This window comes from Plectropomus leopardus, chromosome 12 (assembly GCF_008729295.1).
Source record: "Plectropomus leopardus isolate mb chromosome 12, YSFRI_Pleo_2.0, whole genome shotgun sequence".
Classification (NCBI taxonomy): Eukaryota; Metazoa; Chordata; class Actinopteri; order Perciformes; family Serranidae; genus Plectropomus; species Plectropomus leopardus.
The window spans coordinates 15,727,996-15,743,982 of record NC_056474.1 but is presented as its reverse complement, the minus strand read 5'-3'; the positions used below and the strand labels follow the sequence as shown (position 1 = coordinate 15,743,982).

Below are 15,987 nucleotides of genomic sequence, written 5' to 3'. Positions count from 1 at the left end.
GTACAATAAATATAAAAGATAATTCTCTTTTGGGGTGGGGTGGGGGGTCGCCAGAGGAAACTTGCCCAGGGCACCGAATGTGCTAGACCTGGCACTGCTTGCTTGAATATATAGTGTATGAAAGCTGATTTTTAATAAGCAACACAACTCAGCAAGAAGAAAAATAATACCGCTGATGCTTTATTCATCTGTGATTTATCACACATTATTGAACATGTACAAAATGGTTTAAAAATGAGCATACATAGCACAACCACTGGTAGGCCAACAAATACAGAGCTTCGTAGTATGAAAGGGTTGGAAGGCAGGCGACGGTCTGATATTTAGACTTGGAAATAATTATCCATAATAATAATAACATTAAATCCACTAACCCTGAATATATCACGAGTCACAACAACACTCGTTCTCAGCCCAGCACGCTGCTGCCCTAACGAAAAATCCCTATAATATTCCTGTCCTGTCAGTTTATATGCTTTTAAAGGCCCAGTCAGCATTATACTTTATAATTTACAGATATATTCACATATGCAATTGAATATTTTGACATAAATTAAAAATAAGCCATCACTCTGTTGATTATAATTGAAAATATAAGCCTGTTTACAAACACCAATTAACTAACCTTCAACAACATCACAAAACTTTAATACGTTGGATTTCATTGTGATTTGAAATTAGTCGATGTATTAATTGGCAATCTGAGAGTGACAAATCAAAAGTGATTTTGAGGATACTTTGTTCCTCGTTTATGCACGCATTGCGCCTTTAATCTATGATATCAATATAATATTTCTATGTTCTTGCAGCAAGTAGGGACTTCTTTTTAAAAATGTCTTGGACCTGTAAGATTGCTATAGTTCATTTTCGTTAGGGTGATATATAGCTTATATAATAGAAATTCTGTAAACTAGATCACGTCCACCAAACTTTATTTTTGAGACAGTATAAATACTATATTCATAATTTCGTGCGTCTTGCAGGGGCTACATCCCAGCCACAGCTTTCTCGCGGTGCTCCTCCTCCTCCTCTTCATTCACGGTCTGTGGAGCCGACGTCTTGGCCATGACCTCCTCTTTCCCCTGCATCTCTGTGGGCTCAACTTTCTCCTCCGTGGCCATTTCGGTTTCCCTCTTGGCCACTGGCCTCTTTTCAGTGTCCGCTTGTCCCAGGTAGTCCTTCATGACGCGCTCGTACAGCTCGTAAGGGAAATGTCCCCTCAGCTGCGCCTGGGTGTCCCGCTTGGTGATGGTGTTGGGGTACTCTGTGAGGATTTTGGCTGCCAAATAGGTCGTAACCTCGTCCTCCACGTCGCCGTCATCGTCTTCATCATCGGCGACATCAGCTTGACGTTTCAGGGGCATTTTGTTGAGCTCGGATAAGAAGAGGTTCTCCCTGCGCCCGGAGGGAGGAGGGATTTTAACTGGGCCTGTGTTTGCACCAGGACTGGACACCACTCTGTCCGAGGAGGAGGGGGTCTTCATGGGTCTCTGCACCACTGGATACTCGTTACTGATCGTCTCCACGCCGATGATGTCCAAAAAGTCCTCTCTGTCCATGTCCTCAGGGGCGGTCGCGGGCTTGCTCTTCAGCGGCAGTCTGCGGCTGTAGTACCTGATCTTTGGGGTCTGGCCGGTGGTGTAACGAGTTGCAGTTTGGGGTTCACGGTGGAGCTTCCTGAGCTCCTCTGTGAGCAGCATGTCGATAAGGTCCTGTGGAGGGACGTGGAGCTTGAGGGAGAGCTGGAGCAGCTCCTTAACTGTCCGGGGATCCACGATGGAGGGGCGGATCAGCCTCTTTCTCTGCTCCCCGGTTTTGTCCCTCTTCTGCGTCTGGTCGCTCATCTCCAGCACCTTCAACAGGTAGTAATCTACCAGTTTGGTGTCATCATCAGCCTCCTCTTGGTTCTGGTTCGCCCTGCGTTGCATCTCCTCCTTCTCAGCGTCTTCCTGCTCACCGAGCGCCCTGTCCACCTCCTCGTGGCTCCCGTTCACCAACTCCTCCGTCTCCTCCCTCTCCTCCATGGGGACCCACTCCTCTCCTCCGGCCACGTCCTCATAGGCCTGGCTCCTCAGGCTGAACCCGTCCTCTTCTTCATCATCGTCGTCCCCAAACACGTCTCTCTTCTGTCCCCCGATCGTGGGCATCCTCCCAAGCTCTTCAAAGATGGAGCGTAAATTGGCGAGGCTCTGTGGTGTGTACTGCTCATCCAGGTCCTCTGTGGCCCGTTTGGAGGCATCTGTGTTCTCCTCATCCTCGAACATCAGTGGATATTTCTTGTGGGGTCTGGGGAAATTACCGTAGTCTGCAGGTGCGCTCTCGGGAACTTCAGTTTCTTTGGTGCGGTGTCTGTGCGTGCGGCGGTCGTTCCTGGGCGCAGAAACGGGGCCGAGCTTCGCCTCTTTCCGGTCCTGGAGTGACTTGAGCAGGGCTTTCATGAGCTGCTCAGCGGTAATGTCCTGCCTCTGCACGCCGGGGGCAGGCTGGCGGTCCCCGGGGCTCTCGTCCTGCTGCGAAGCGAGCTGAAGCAGCACCCTGAACTTGTCCACTTCGTCGTAATCCACGGGTTCAGGTCGGCCCCCGTTCCGCTGCTTCAGGCTCTCAATGTACTCCAGGGCTTTCATCATGTCGGAACTGGGTGGGTAGGCAGCCTGCTGCCCCTCACCCTCCCCGCCTCGCAGCCTGTAGTGGCGGGGACGCAGTGGGAGAGACGCAGCCTGCACGGCGCATCCATGGAGGAGGAAGGCGAGCAGGACCACGGCTCCCCCCGCGGGCAACTTGTGGTGGAAATGCAGCATTATAGGCAATTTATCACCTGTAAATAAACCAAAAAAAGCATAAAATGTTAGAGAAGAAAAACAAAATCAGCAAGGATTTCTAAACATCTTAGAAAACTTACTCGAAAGCAACGCGCAGATACACAGATGTTTTTTCCGGGATTTGTATGCCTATCATGGAGTTACGCTCCGCAAATTGAATGATACGATGCTGTGCGTGAGGAGATACATTCACATCACTGGATGAGTCATTCCCCGCGTTGTTATGGGCAACCTCAACATCCGATTCCCCCATTAACAGCACAGACGTTCATTAAAAAAAAACCTTTCACTCCTCATTATTTCACTATAGCAACAACGCATTGCAATCATCCATTGTTGTGGATACGTTTCATCACATTGATAACCCCCTTTATCACAGAAAACGTCGAGATCTGCGGAAAGCGAGTGTAGAAAACAACCATATATCGCAATCTAAGACAATTGGATATTCATTTGAACTGAAAAAATAATAATTGTAAAAAAAAGAAAACATAAAAATAACCGTCTTACCTTTGGCAATGGAGCTCAGACAGCAGTGAAGGTGTATGGCATCTCCTCAGGAGCGGTGCTGATCTCTTCTGTTTTCAGCACTTGGACAGCTCCCCTCGATATATGAGGTAACACCTGACCACCGCGTCATCGCACAACACACGCAATGGCCGGTCCTAAAAAATCCATATAAATGATTCAGGTTTATGATATGGCATACTAAAAAGCTGGCTGCATTAAAAATAGTTCCTCTGTGCTGTGCAGCACAGAGGAGAAGCCATTGACTGGAAAGAGTCTGGAAGCAGATGTACTGACTTCTGCCCAGGCCTCACAAACAGTGATGCTTCTGTGAGCACGCATTCATCAGGATATAAACAGCTCACCCTGCATGAACATATTTGATTAAATCAGATGAACAATGCAAATACTCCTCCCAAACTTGCATAAACATTAACATTTAAGCACAAATTTTATGAGACTATTATCATAAAATATTATATATATATTCCATATGTACCAAAAACTGCCTCCCACACGGACACGGAAAAAGCACTTTTGGTCATAAAACAATATGTATTTTTACCATCATTGCCACCTTCGCCATGGCACATTAAGAGTTAAACCCTGTAGCGATGACTCACAGGCTAAAACCACCGCGGAGTTGCTGTCGCAGTTCAGCAGACCCTTCCTTCTCTCCTTCCTTCTCTCTCTCTTTCTCTCTCTATCCTCTCGTGATAAACTCCCTCCTGTCATTTGGGGGCCAAAGCTCCGGCATTCCGCAGGTCGACAAGATAAAGGGCCACCGCGAGGCACCTGCCAATAAAAGGTCAGGGATGGGTGGGGACAGAGTTTATGGTGAGATCAAAAGCCTAACTGGACGCGTAAAGTACTCCTTTCACTGTATATCATCCGGTAAACATCTGTGGGTATCACCAAAAAACAGCTCCAAAAATACACTGAAGGTGTTGTAAACGTATATCTCACCACTGATTCAGCCACATTCTGATATTATTCCTTTTCTAGATATAATTGCTCGGTATGGAGGCAAAGAAAATATTTAAACATGTTAAATTGCATGATAATTTTGTACTTATATCTCTTGGATAAATCCAAACAGCTTGTTTTTTCAACCCATTAAACCCTGCCTTCAGATTCCTTTCAAAAGCTGTTCAATAAACCCTGAGCAAATTGGTTTTTCAAAAACATGAGGAATGACCAACTTGACAACAACCACAAATTGCAAAAAAATCAGGCAAAGATGATGAAGAAAATGACGTGGAAATGTGTTTTATAAAAGGGTGACAATTATTACATAATTATCAAAACACTATGGGAAAACGCCAAGAAAACTATATTTAGGCTATAATCCTTATAATTTTAAGTTTGAAATTATGTTCTTAAGTAGATTCTTTTTTTGGGAGGGTCATTTGTTTTTGTTTTTTAGGTAATTTTGTTTGTTTTTTGTTGCTAATTTCTAGCTATTTCTTGGGCCATGTGTTGTTAAGTTGCTCACTGCTTTCTCCCCATCTTTTTTGAAGGAAAAAACAATTTGTGTAGGTTTCAATGGGTTTACACAGGCCTGTAGAATAAAGCCTCAGTATACACAACACCTCCATATGCTTGAGCCATTGAGTCATTTAAGGCTTTAAAGGAGCTTTATGGGATACTTAGAGCACTTCTATGATTCAAAGTCTGAGGTGCGATAGCCTGCACAAGGCTCTCAACAATGGCGGTGGCTGAATCAGCGGCTAACAGCTAACAGTGCTAACACCCCCAAGCAAGTGCACCTGGCTTTGGAGCCATTTTTCAGAATAGCCAAACAGTGAAATTACAACTTCCAGGTCTGTTGCATCATGCCATGGGCCCAAAAAGACTTTTTTTCCCCATAGACAAAGAGATGTCTGTAAATCAGTGGATACATTTTCTTGAGCGTTACAGCCACTGAAAAATGACCATTTCTAAACTAGAAGTTAGCTGCTTGGCTTGCAGAAGTCTCTAGTGTGCCCCCTCTAAGGGCCAGGGCCAGCTCTTGGCATAGGCGATATAGGCGGTCTCCTAGGGCGCCATTTGCTGGAGGGGCACCGCCACGCCACCAGTCCCCCTTGGCCTCGAGGGAAAATAATAATAAAATAATAATTTTCTATGCCCACCGGCGCCCTCACTTAGTGTTTTCTGTCTAGAAAAATATATATATATTAACATATTAACATAACAAATAAATAAATAAACAGTGACATGTTCCTAAATTATGTGTGAGCACGTGATGTGTCGTTATTGGGTGTGTTAGGGTTAGGCGCCTAGGGCACCAAATTGTGTAGAGCCGGCCCTGCTAAGGGCCCAACAATGTGGAAGATGTGGGGTAGTTTTGCACCTGGGAGTTGAACTCTATTGCCATCACTGAACAACTTTCATAGAAATGAACGGCTCCACTGCTGTATCCAGTTGTCTTTGGGGGTTGAATTTAAGGGTGGCCGTTATGCTTCTGTGATGTCAGTCCACCACTGTTGGCTGGGATGGCGTTATCAGTGTATGAGTGGCTGTGATGAGCTAGCCACTGGGTACACTCACAGGGACTCACATGCATTACCATGCAGGCGCAGCCAGACCGTCTATCACAATAAAAAACAGAGAAACTCAGATTATTACACACACAGAGGGAGTGTGACTTTATTCTCTGCTCAGGACACCATTATTCCACTGTATCTTTGCATAGCAAATAGTGGTTTGCTGCTATATTAATGCTCTGAATATCACACACAGTGACTTTAAAGTAATATATATATTCAACCTAATATTCAGAATCCAGTGCTCTTGTCTCACACTTTTAATGCTTAAGCCTCTGTTGGTATCTCCCTGTAAGCTGACCAAATGGCCAGTCAAACACATTAGGGTGATTTGATGCTCCAGCAGCATCTCAAGTCTCCTTTATGTCCTCTTAATTGTTTCTAACTTTTGCACTCACTGCCCTCTGACACCCCATACACACAAGTGCTCTTCCATTTCAGCCTTGCTTTGACCGCCCCTTACCATCCATCCCTATTTGTTCATTGCACATTGTATTGCATGCAGTGTGTTCCTTATTTATCCCATGTTGTAATCCTTTCACTTCCATTAAACTGGTAAAAAAAAATTCCCACAACGTCGGTGCCAAGCACACGCTGTGTCATCAAATAGAGACGACGATGTTGGAGGTTCTTTTTAAGTTGAATTGGCCGTCAGCTGCATAACCGCTCTCCGGAGCTGAGGAGCTGCAGAGGGCCTCCTGACGTTAAAAGACATCCATCTGCCTGCCTGCTGATGTGTGTGCTGGCATAAGTTTATTTTGTGTGTGTGTGTGTCTGTGTGTGTGCGCACTCGAAAGAGACAGAGGAAAAAAACTGAATCACAGATCAAGAGACAGATAGAGAGAGAAAGAAGGAGAGGCGTGTTGTTTGTAAGTCGTGTTGTATAATCCCACAGCATCACTCCTCTGACATCACACGTCTCCATTCAGAAACAGGCTCCACCCTGAGGGACGGCTTAAAGTCCAGAGGTCACGACAGCCAGCAGCACACTGTAGCATCAATCATTTAAAGGATACATTCTCATGCTTGCCCATTAAGAGCTGGCTAATAGAATATGTTCATTGTCGGCTATCAATTTAACTGAAAATGAACAAGCGCACAAGAGCTATTTGAAGATTAATTGAATTGTTCAGGTTAGGCCCCTGGCTGATGAAAATATCGCACTTCTTGGAAAGATTAAGGGGATATTTGTCCAGCACAAAAGGCCTTTAATATTTGTGTTTTGTCCCTTTACAACCAGGAGCACACCCAAGCGCACACATGTACTTACTGTATTTTTATGTGTGTCTGAGTCAGAAATGCTCAGAGGTTGTGTTTTTTTCCACAGCTAAAAATAACTTGGCATATGGTTGCTGTGGTGTCTGTGCTTTCGTGATTATGTAGCACAACAAACAGAAATGCATGTGAAAGGGATGGTATCAGTTAGGAAAAAAAGTCTTGTTTTATTTATTAAAGTACAGCTGTCAAATACAAACTGTGGCATTAAAAGTTCATTTTTCCTCTGAAATGTAGTGGAGTAGAAGTATTAACTAGCATGAGTCAAGCATGTATTTGAAGAAGTATTCAAATGCTATACTTAAATAGAAGTAATAATACCACCCTGTGTAAATATCCTGCACTGACAATTTTACTTAAGTAAAAGTAAGTATAAACAGGAAAATGGATCAAAAGTATGAAAAGTAGAAGTATTCAATGCAGAAAAATCTTCAAAAAACAAACAAAAAAAAAAGAACACACTTCAAAATTGTTAAAAAAACAAACAAAAATGTAAAAATAAGAATAAAAAAACATCCAAAAACAACAAAATTCCAAACACAATTGAAAATAATACCTCCCCACCAAAAAATTCTTTAACATATTTCTGAATAGTTGGCAATTTTCTGTCAATCGACAGATTGATTCATCAACTAATTGTTTCAGCTGTACTTTTACAAACTGTTTGGTAATTTAATTTATATTATACAGCATGTAGTCCTGATAAAGCAATCTGATTGGTCAAGACGCATTCCATGAGTGCTGACATACAGTGCAACATCACAGGGACTTTTAACTCTTCGTGTATCATGCTGCTTTACAGCTGTTCTAAACCGTTAATACTGCCTACACTGATGGTCAGTAGTTATCTAGATTATAGTGTAACAGACTGCTTCGTAAGCCTGTTGTGTGTCACTCTGGCTTTGTGCGTCCCATTTATTGTTTTATTAGTTATCCAGTTAGGCAAACCCAGGACGCTTAGTTACACTGGTGGCAGCGGTGGTCTTTAACAAGCCGCCGTGAGAGCTTTTCTGTTGTATGTGGAGCCGTTACCCAGCTGTCGTTTTTAGCTCAGCTACCTCAGTATTAAGAGGTGGTGCTACAACTGAATCACAGCCGTGATGGTATACCCTACAACAGTACTGCCTCATGTGTGATATTGCTTAAACAAACAAAATATTTTAGAAACATTTTTTATGTTTTGATGCAAAAATCTTAATTTGTAAAGTAACTAAAGCTGTATGACAAATGTAATGAAGTAAAGTACAATATTTCCCTCTGAAATGTAGTGGAGTAAAAGTATAAAGTGGCATGAAAATAAAATACTCAAGTAAGGTATGAGTACCATGAATTCATACTTAAGTACAGTACTTGAGTAAATTTACTTTGTTACATGTCACCACAGGTCATGTAGCAAAGTGTGAGAGGAGAGCACAAAAAACAAGTTGCAACCCAGTCAACACCAAAAAAAAGTGTGTGCAGTGTACACACTTGTAGCCTTTTGTTGCATTTCTCGGCGGGAAATGTAGCTACGTCTTAGTAGAAGACAAACACTTTTCATGGCACTATCCCAGCAGGAATCACAGCGATTCGTCGATAAAATAAAATTACTTTTTGTTGCCAAAGTAATGTCTCTGTAAAAAGAAACCACTCATCATTGCACTATATCCAAGCAAAGAAAACAGCGATCTCTGTAAAAGGCCGATGCTTTTTACTTCCCTTGCTGGCAAGAAATGCAGCCTTGTCTCAGTAAAAAACAGCCACTTTGTGTTGCTCTTCTTGGTAGAAAATGCAACGATGTCTTGGCATAAAACAAACACTTTTTGTGCCAGTACCCCTGGTAAAACATTTCTGTTTTAAATGTGACAGGTCAATACAACACAACTGGTTTTGTTTGTGGTCTCCAGTTAGGCAGGTCTTTCGCCCAGGTGACATATCATCCACCACCCAATGACAACAGCTCCTATACCAGTCACTAGAAACATTGATATAAAATGTACATATATACCATATATGTGGTATCTGTCTGTAAACATTTCCTTCTCCTGACTGAGCTGCAAATTCTTATTTAAATGTCCTCCCTTTAGGTCTCACTGTACCAGTTAATGTTAACATTTCAATGACTAAAACAGAAGGCTGGTGCATCTTTGTGTGAAATCTCAGCATCTGTCTATCAGTTGTTTATTTTTTATCTGTTGTGTAAGTTTTATCAGCCCCCTGGGCACGGTTAGGATTCTGAGGGATGGATCAGACGTTTTTAAACTCACATCCCAGCAGATTCCTGGTGGTGGAAGATTCACTGACTGAATCTGTGATTTCTCTGCGGGGCTTATGATGTGCTGTCTGTGTGCATCGTTCCATACAGACCCACACAGTTACTAGAGACATTAAAAACATTTCTAGTGAGTGGTACCGTCCCTCTTTTCTCTCTCTCTTTCTCTATTTGTTGACGAGAATTACAGCAGGGATGAGGGGGAATCAAAGTAATTAGATTTAGAGTCCTTAGTGCCACTCTCAGTCTCTCTTTGGCTTTGTTTCCTGGTTCACATTACTTTAACCCTATAAAACCTGGTTGAACATTAATTTTCTTGTGCTGCCTTCAGTTCAGACGCCTTTCACAAGCTATTTAACCCTTTGAAACCTGACCAAAAAAGTTTGATTTTTTTCAAAAATACAATTAAAAAAAAAGACAAATGAAATGACTAGCTTTGCAAAAAAATGTCCCACAAATTGCAAGAAATTAGTCAAAGATGACTAAGGTGATCTACAGAAAAATGTCCAGAGAACTATATCTATAATCATTATAATTCTATGTTTAAAATAATGTTACAGAAAAAGTACATATATTTTTCAATTTTCTGCATTTTTCAGGAGTTATTTTTGCATTTGTTTTTGTTTTGTTTTACTTTTTTGTGCTAATTTTCATGTAATTTTCTTTTTACTGATTTCTTGCTATATTTGGGCCGTGTGTTGTTAGCCCGTTCACACATCCCGTCCATTCCAGTGGACATAACTTTACTGGAAATCTCTCTATGGAGGTTTTCCACACACCACCTTCAAGATATATTTCAGGAATTGAGGATATTTTAAGTCACATTGACAAAAATCCATCATTACAATGTTTTTTGTGTTTGGAAACTGATTAGGTTCTGAACAGGTTACTGCCTTCTTTCCATGTTTTTGAAAAAAAAAACAGTTTGCTTTGGTTTTAAAGGGTTAACGCTCTCTTACTCTTCAAAACAAGCTTTATTGCTATAAAATACAACATCATTTGTTGGCAAAGTATTGATGACATTGATTGCCATCATACCACCATTGTTCATGTCTGCCACTATCCACAGTGCCTCGTCGTCCTCCTCCAGTCTGTAAACCCACAGAAGGCAACTGGGACACTGCTGCTGTTTATCCACATGTCAATCAAACAAACGGGGAGAGAATGATATCAGCTCAACAACGGCTTGTGTGCGTCACAGTGGAACAAAAGCACACGCCCATATGTTCACATGCATGCGCTCACACACAAACAACATTATCAAACTGCATCTTTTTGATTTCTTTGAGTGGGTTCAGATTCACTCAAGGACCCATGACTCAACCAGCCAAGGTTAAGAAGCTGCAAACACTTCATCGTCTCAACCCTGGATTTCTTCTCTAGTGTCATAACATTCAAACATGATGCTGTTACATCACAGGTGTAAAAAATATATAAGATAATACTATGAAACAGCAAGAAAGGAGTCAGGGCCACATGTGGCGGTCCTTCCCCAGCTCCTTTGTTTGTTTTCATCCTCCTCTTCACCTCTTCACCCCACCACCCATCACCCATCATGAGGCGGGGAGTGAATGGCACGCCCGTTGTCATGGCTCACCCTCTTTTCAACCAATGTCTCCATGGTGACGCTGCCTCACAGCCTTTCATCTGCTCTCACCATCATCTCCTCCCACAGGTTTGGTATCCTCCTCTCCTCCATTAGTCGCTCCCTCTGTGGAGCTAGACATTTTCTTGGTGGCTTGCATTCATTACTTGTATCCTCTGTTGTACCCATCCGGCTCATCTCTCCCCTTGCGCCAATTACTGTGGTCAAAGCGCGGTCCTTGTCTTCAGGAGGCAGGTGGTTTGAGCCAGGAACAGAGATGGGGGGTGATTAGGGCTGCCATGTGTTGTCTGAGCCATTAGGAGAGAGGAGCAGAAATGAGGAGAGAAGTGTGCTGTCTCGAGCAACATAGGGAGGAGAGTGGAAGGAATGAAGGTGGAGATCCTATACAAGCGTAGCCTTTTTGAAAAGGGCACATGTCCACGTAATGCTGCAGGAATGCAGCAGAAAACCTGCGGGACTAAATATCTTTGTATTAATGAGATTGAGTTCACCACCTTCTGCTAATGGGCATCTTTTGCTTGCGTCTCAAGGAAAAGTTTGACATTTGGAACACAAGTGTATTCACTTTCTCATAGGCAGATTATGACACAATAAGCCCCATGGGCACGGATAGCTATGCAAAAGGCCCCACCACCGCTCCTACACACACTTAATGGTGGTTTTGCTTCATTTTTGTTGTTGTTTTTCATTGGTTTGTGGTTATTATGCATCTTTTTGAGGTTTTGTATCACTTTGTTCACTGCAATATCTGACAAGTTGACTTTAAATCTAAGAAACTAATTGTTGGTTACTCAAGGTAATTCACAGACCTCGTTGTGAGCAGTTTAATGGAGGGTTTTTCCATTCTCCGAAATTTACCTGCCAACCGTATCACTGCACAGAAGGAAGCATCTACTACTAGTTCACCTATCACCACTGAGCTAGTTAATGTTACGGCTCACCTGAGGACGCTTCCTTCTGTGCTGTGATACAGTTAGTGAGTGTAGTTTGGTTTAAAGAAAGCAGTTCCAACATGAAACTGTTTACAACAAAGTCTGTGGATTATCTTCAGTAACAAGGTCATGATTTCTGGAAAGTGACATTATGTTGAGTTTTTCAAATGTATACGTCTCTACAGCCAATATCTCCAACACTTGGTTAATCAATCCAATTTAATAAATAGAACTACAGGTAAGAGGAAAATACTTTTGATTTTGGGGTGAACCCTCCCTTTAACCAGAGCTCCTCTGCAGTTTGTCATGAAGTTCCACTTTTGAGCTCATCTTGTATATTCCTACTTTCCTCCACTGAAGTTACATTCTCAGTCTTCGCCTCCACCATCACAAACCTGACTTTTGTTCTCTCTCGTTGTGTCAGCAAACATTCCCCAATTTGTCGCACTATTCCCTTAACTTATCTCCAGTTTCAGCTTCTTTCTTCGCTCTGCCTTCCAGTAACCTGTCAACCTCCATTTTTTTATTATCACTCTCCACCCCCTGCTTCTGTACATGTTAAGCACTGCGAGTGTTCACCTTGGTGCTCTGACTCATCCCTTTTCAGCAAACTGACACTTTGCTTCTTTCTCCTCCACCATGCATGTGTATGTGAGCACATGTGCACAGATCATGAGTGTCTGTGGTGAGGAATGCGGCGTGACGCATTAGTTGACGTCATCAGAGGCAGAGACAGGATGTGTTTTGATGAAAAAAAATCTTGTCAATGAAGAGAGCAGTATGTGTAACTTAATATAAACGACCAATAATGCACGTATTTGCAGCAAGACTGACACAAATGATCATCATTGCATTCATGTTGCAAGAAACTGTCTTTTTGCCTCTAATTGGGATTTTTGTCTTCTTGTCTCCCTTATTAGCCGAGGTGTAACTTGAGATAGATGGCATCTAGGCAACCATGGTGATTTTTTGTGTTCATTAAAGCCTGCCACCTCTCATGTCCTCCTCTGCATGACTCCATCAGACCACTGTCTGGATTTGAGGCTGCAGGGGGGTGTGTGTTTTTGCAGATGTGTTAGGATGTTGGTCACAGATAGAGATAGTGTAGATTTATTATCAATAAACACACAGTTCTTATGTGCACCCTGAGTGTTAACAAGCTGTTTTCCCTGCAGTGTGGCACGCCCTGTAAGATTGTTTATTTTTGTGTGAGATTCTCTTTAAATATGCTCTTTGTCATGCCAATGCTGTTCTATTTTTGTCTGCTATTTTTTCACAATTCATCCTCTCATCTTTTCATTCTGTTCATTCATCCACTCTCCCTCCTCGTCCCCACCTCCTTCTCTGCTCTGTCCCTCCCACCATCCCTCTCTTCCCCTCCTTTTCTTCTCTGCCTCTTCATCTCTGCGGTCTCTGTCTCTCCCTCCACCACTCCCTGTCGGCGGTGCGATGATGCCTTCCTGGCTGCCTCCCAAACCGCTTGCCCCTTCACTCCTCCACCCCCACACCTCCCTCCCTCCCTCCCTCCTGATGCTATAAATACCCAGCATCGGTGAGTCATCGCCCAGACGTATTGGTTGCCTCTCCCTCTGCCTCTCCATCACCCCCCCACCCTCCACTTTCTCTCTGCTCAAGCTCATTGCCAGACCTCTCTCCCACCTCCACTTTGGCCCTTGTATCATGATGACCCAGCTAAGCAGGGGCGTGTGCCTGGCGTGCAGCCGTCGGTACCGAGCGCAGCAGCCAAAGGTCAGCTTGACACTTAAGGACCAAAAACAAAATCAGCAGGAGTGTGCACAAGATGGAAAAAGCAAAAAAAAAAGTAGAGCGTCACATTCACTAACTTTCCAATTAGGCAGCGTGGCTCGCCTTGAATGCCCCCTAAGAAGCTTTAGAGTCAGATGAAACATGTTTTTCTGCTTGTTGCAGTACTTAATTGCTGCTTAGTACATCAAAAGAAAACGTCTCATATTTGGCTTTTTACTGTATTTCAACGCAAGATATTTGGTATCTTTGGATGCCTTTGAACTTGCTTTATTATGCAGTATGACTTTGTAATGATGGACCTGCTAATGTTGTTCAATAGGTTCAAGGGGTTAATGCGAAAAATGCATAACAAATACATTTTAGGGAGCAACTTTAACACAAAAGTGGCATTATTTTCAAAAGACAGAGCAGCTAGAGAAAGAGGGCCACTCACCTTTTCTTTTGCTACCTTTAAGGGATAGTTTGGATTTTTTAAAGTGGGCTTGTATGGGGTACTTGTCTAAAGTCAGTGTATTACATAAAGAAGATGTCAGTCGGCATGCCTGCAGTTTAGAGAAGCCGACTAGAGTCCGACAAAGATGCTCAACAACGTGCTGCTGTGGAGGGGGTCAGCAACAAAGCGTATTTTAGACAACTAAAAAAAAAAAATCAACATCAGTTTGAGTGTACGCTACATTGAGAGTGTTTTCAGTGCTTTACCTTTCGGTCGGACAGCCTGTTCTGACGGGGAAGTCTTTTAACAGCTTCAGTTCTCCATCAACGCTCTCGTCAAAGCCACCCAACATCATTAACAAAGACAGTAATTTTAGCTCGCTGAACATGGTAGCTGCTGGTCTACGGCTGCCTCGATTGGTTTGTTAGTTTGAATTAATATTGTGACTTTGGTGAAGCTATACTAACCCTTTAAAACACCAGAGTCATAGAGAAACACAAACAAACTACCTGACTGAGGCAGCAGTAGACCAGCAGCTCCTGTGTTCAGCGATGTTAAATCACTGGGTTTTTTTTAATGGAGTCTGGCTTTAGGGATAGTGATATAACAGCTTCATTTTTCAGTTGGAGATCACTGTCTGACATTAAGGTAAAGCTGTTAAAATACTCTCAATATACGTAGCATACACTTAAACTGATACTAAGTTCTTTTAGATGCAACTTTTTTTTAGGTGGCTGAAATATGTTTTGTTGCTGTCCCTCCGTAGCAGTACATCGCTTAGCTTCTCCAAACCTGTGCACATGCTGACTGACATCTACTGTCTATAATATACTGTCTATAGATAAGCACCCCATACAACCCCACTTCAAAAATAGGAAGTATCCCTTTAACCATCCACACTTCATATCCCTACTGCACCTGAGTGTGTCTTGCATATTTTTTCAACAGCCCAGTGTCATATCTCAGTCCCACTCCTCGCTCTACCTCCATCTTTCAGTCTCAGATGTAATTATTCTCAGTTTTCTCCAGCTACCACCCACCTCTCCAGAGTTATGAGGCAGCTCCGGTTCAGCTCCGCTCATCCTTGGGTAAACTCCAAGATGGCTTATTGGCTCACACTGGTGAGTGTGCGCATCAAGCTCAAACACAGATAAAAGTTTTTTGCGCACTTCTGAGTCATATAAGTAGACAGGAAGAGAGAGCATGGCAGGGCGTGCGAAGGAGACAAGGGAGGGAGAGAGTAGGAGAATAAAAGTTGGAATAAAGTGTCAGAGAGCGAAGAGAAGACAGTCACAGACACATACTTATACACAAACCACACATTCACACAATATGGAAGATGTCCTTCACAGTTGCTGGCTCCTTGGTGCTGTTATTGTTGTTGTCTTTGTGGTGGAGACACACTGTGTGTGTGTGTGTGTGTGTGTGTGTGTGTGTGTGTGTGTGTCTGCGTCAGAATCAGTGGGCTAATGAAGGCAGCGTTATGCCTCTGACGCACTCTCTGGTCCCATAGGGTTGGATGGAGGGAAGAGAGGAGAGGAGGGGTTTGAAGGATGGCTTGTCTCGCTGTGGTCTTATAACTACTGTTGTATTTGAAATGCAAAACCAGCACAGACAGAAGCATCTTGCAGGATTTTAACCAGCCGTGTTCTTACAGATTGCTTTTATGTGAGAGGTTTGTTGTCGTACATAAATGTTTTTCTTCTCAAATACATTACAGGTTCAGTTCTAAGCTTTGATTTCGTCTCATTACATAGTAGCTCAATACGTTTTCACCTTTAATAATTTTTTCTTTGATTTGCACGACATTTTATGCCAAATTGTAGACTGCATTTTTTCCCATGTTTTTGA

At 42.9% G+C, this 15,987-nt stretch overlaps 1 protein-coding gene across 2 annotated transcripts; it reads right to left on the bottom strand.

Annotated features, from left to right (window-relative positions):
• Positions 1 to 175: 175 nt before the first annotated feature.
• scg2b (secretogranin II b) lies at positions 176 to 3,417 on the bottom strand. Of its 2 annotated transcripts, none has more exons than XM_042498080.1 (2): positions 3,330 to 3,417; positions 176 to 2,815 (listed from the first exon to the last, which is right to left on the bottom strand). In XM_042498080.1, the coding sequence occupies exon 2, from the start codon at positions 2,796 to 2,798 to the stop codon at positions 987 to 989; it is 1,812 nt and encodes a 603-aa protein (XP_042354014.1). In that variant the 5' UTR covers positions 2,799 to 2,815; positions 3,330 to 3,417; the 3' UTR covers positions 176 to 986. The 2 variants fall into 2 exon arrangements, with proteins under 2 accessions (XP_042354014.1, XP_042354015.1); XM_042498081.1 differs by lacking the exon at positions 3,330 to 3,417 and adding an exon at positions 2,900 to 2,957.
• Positions 3,418 to 15,987: the final 12,570 nt, after the last annotated feature.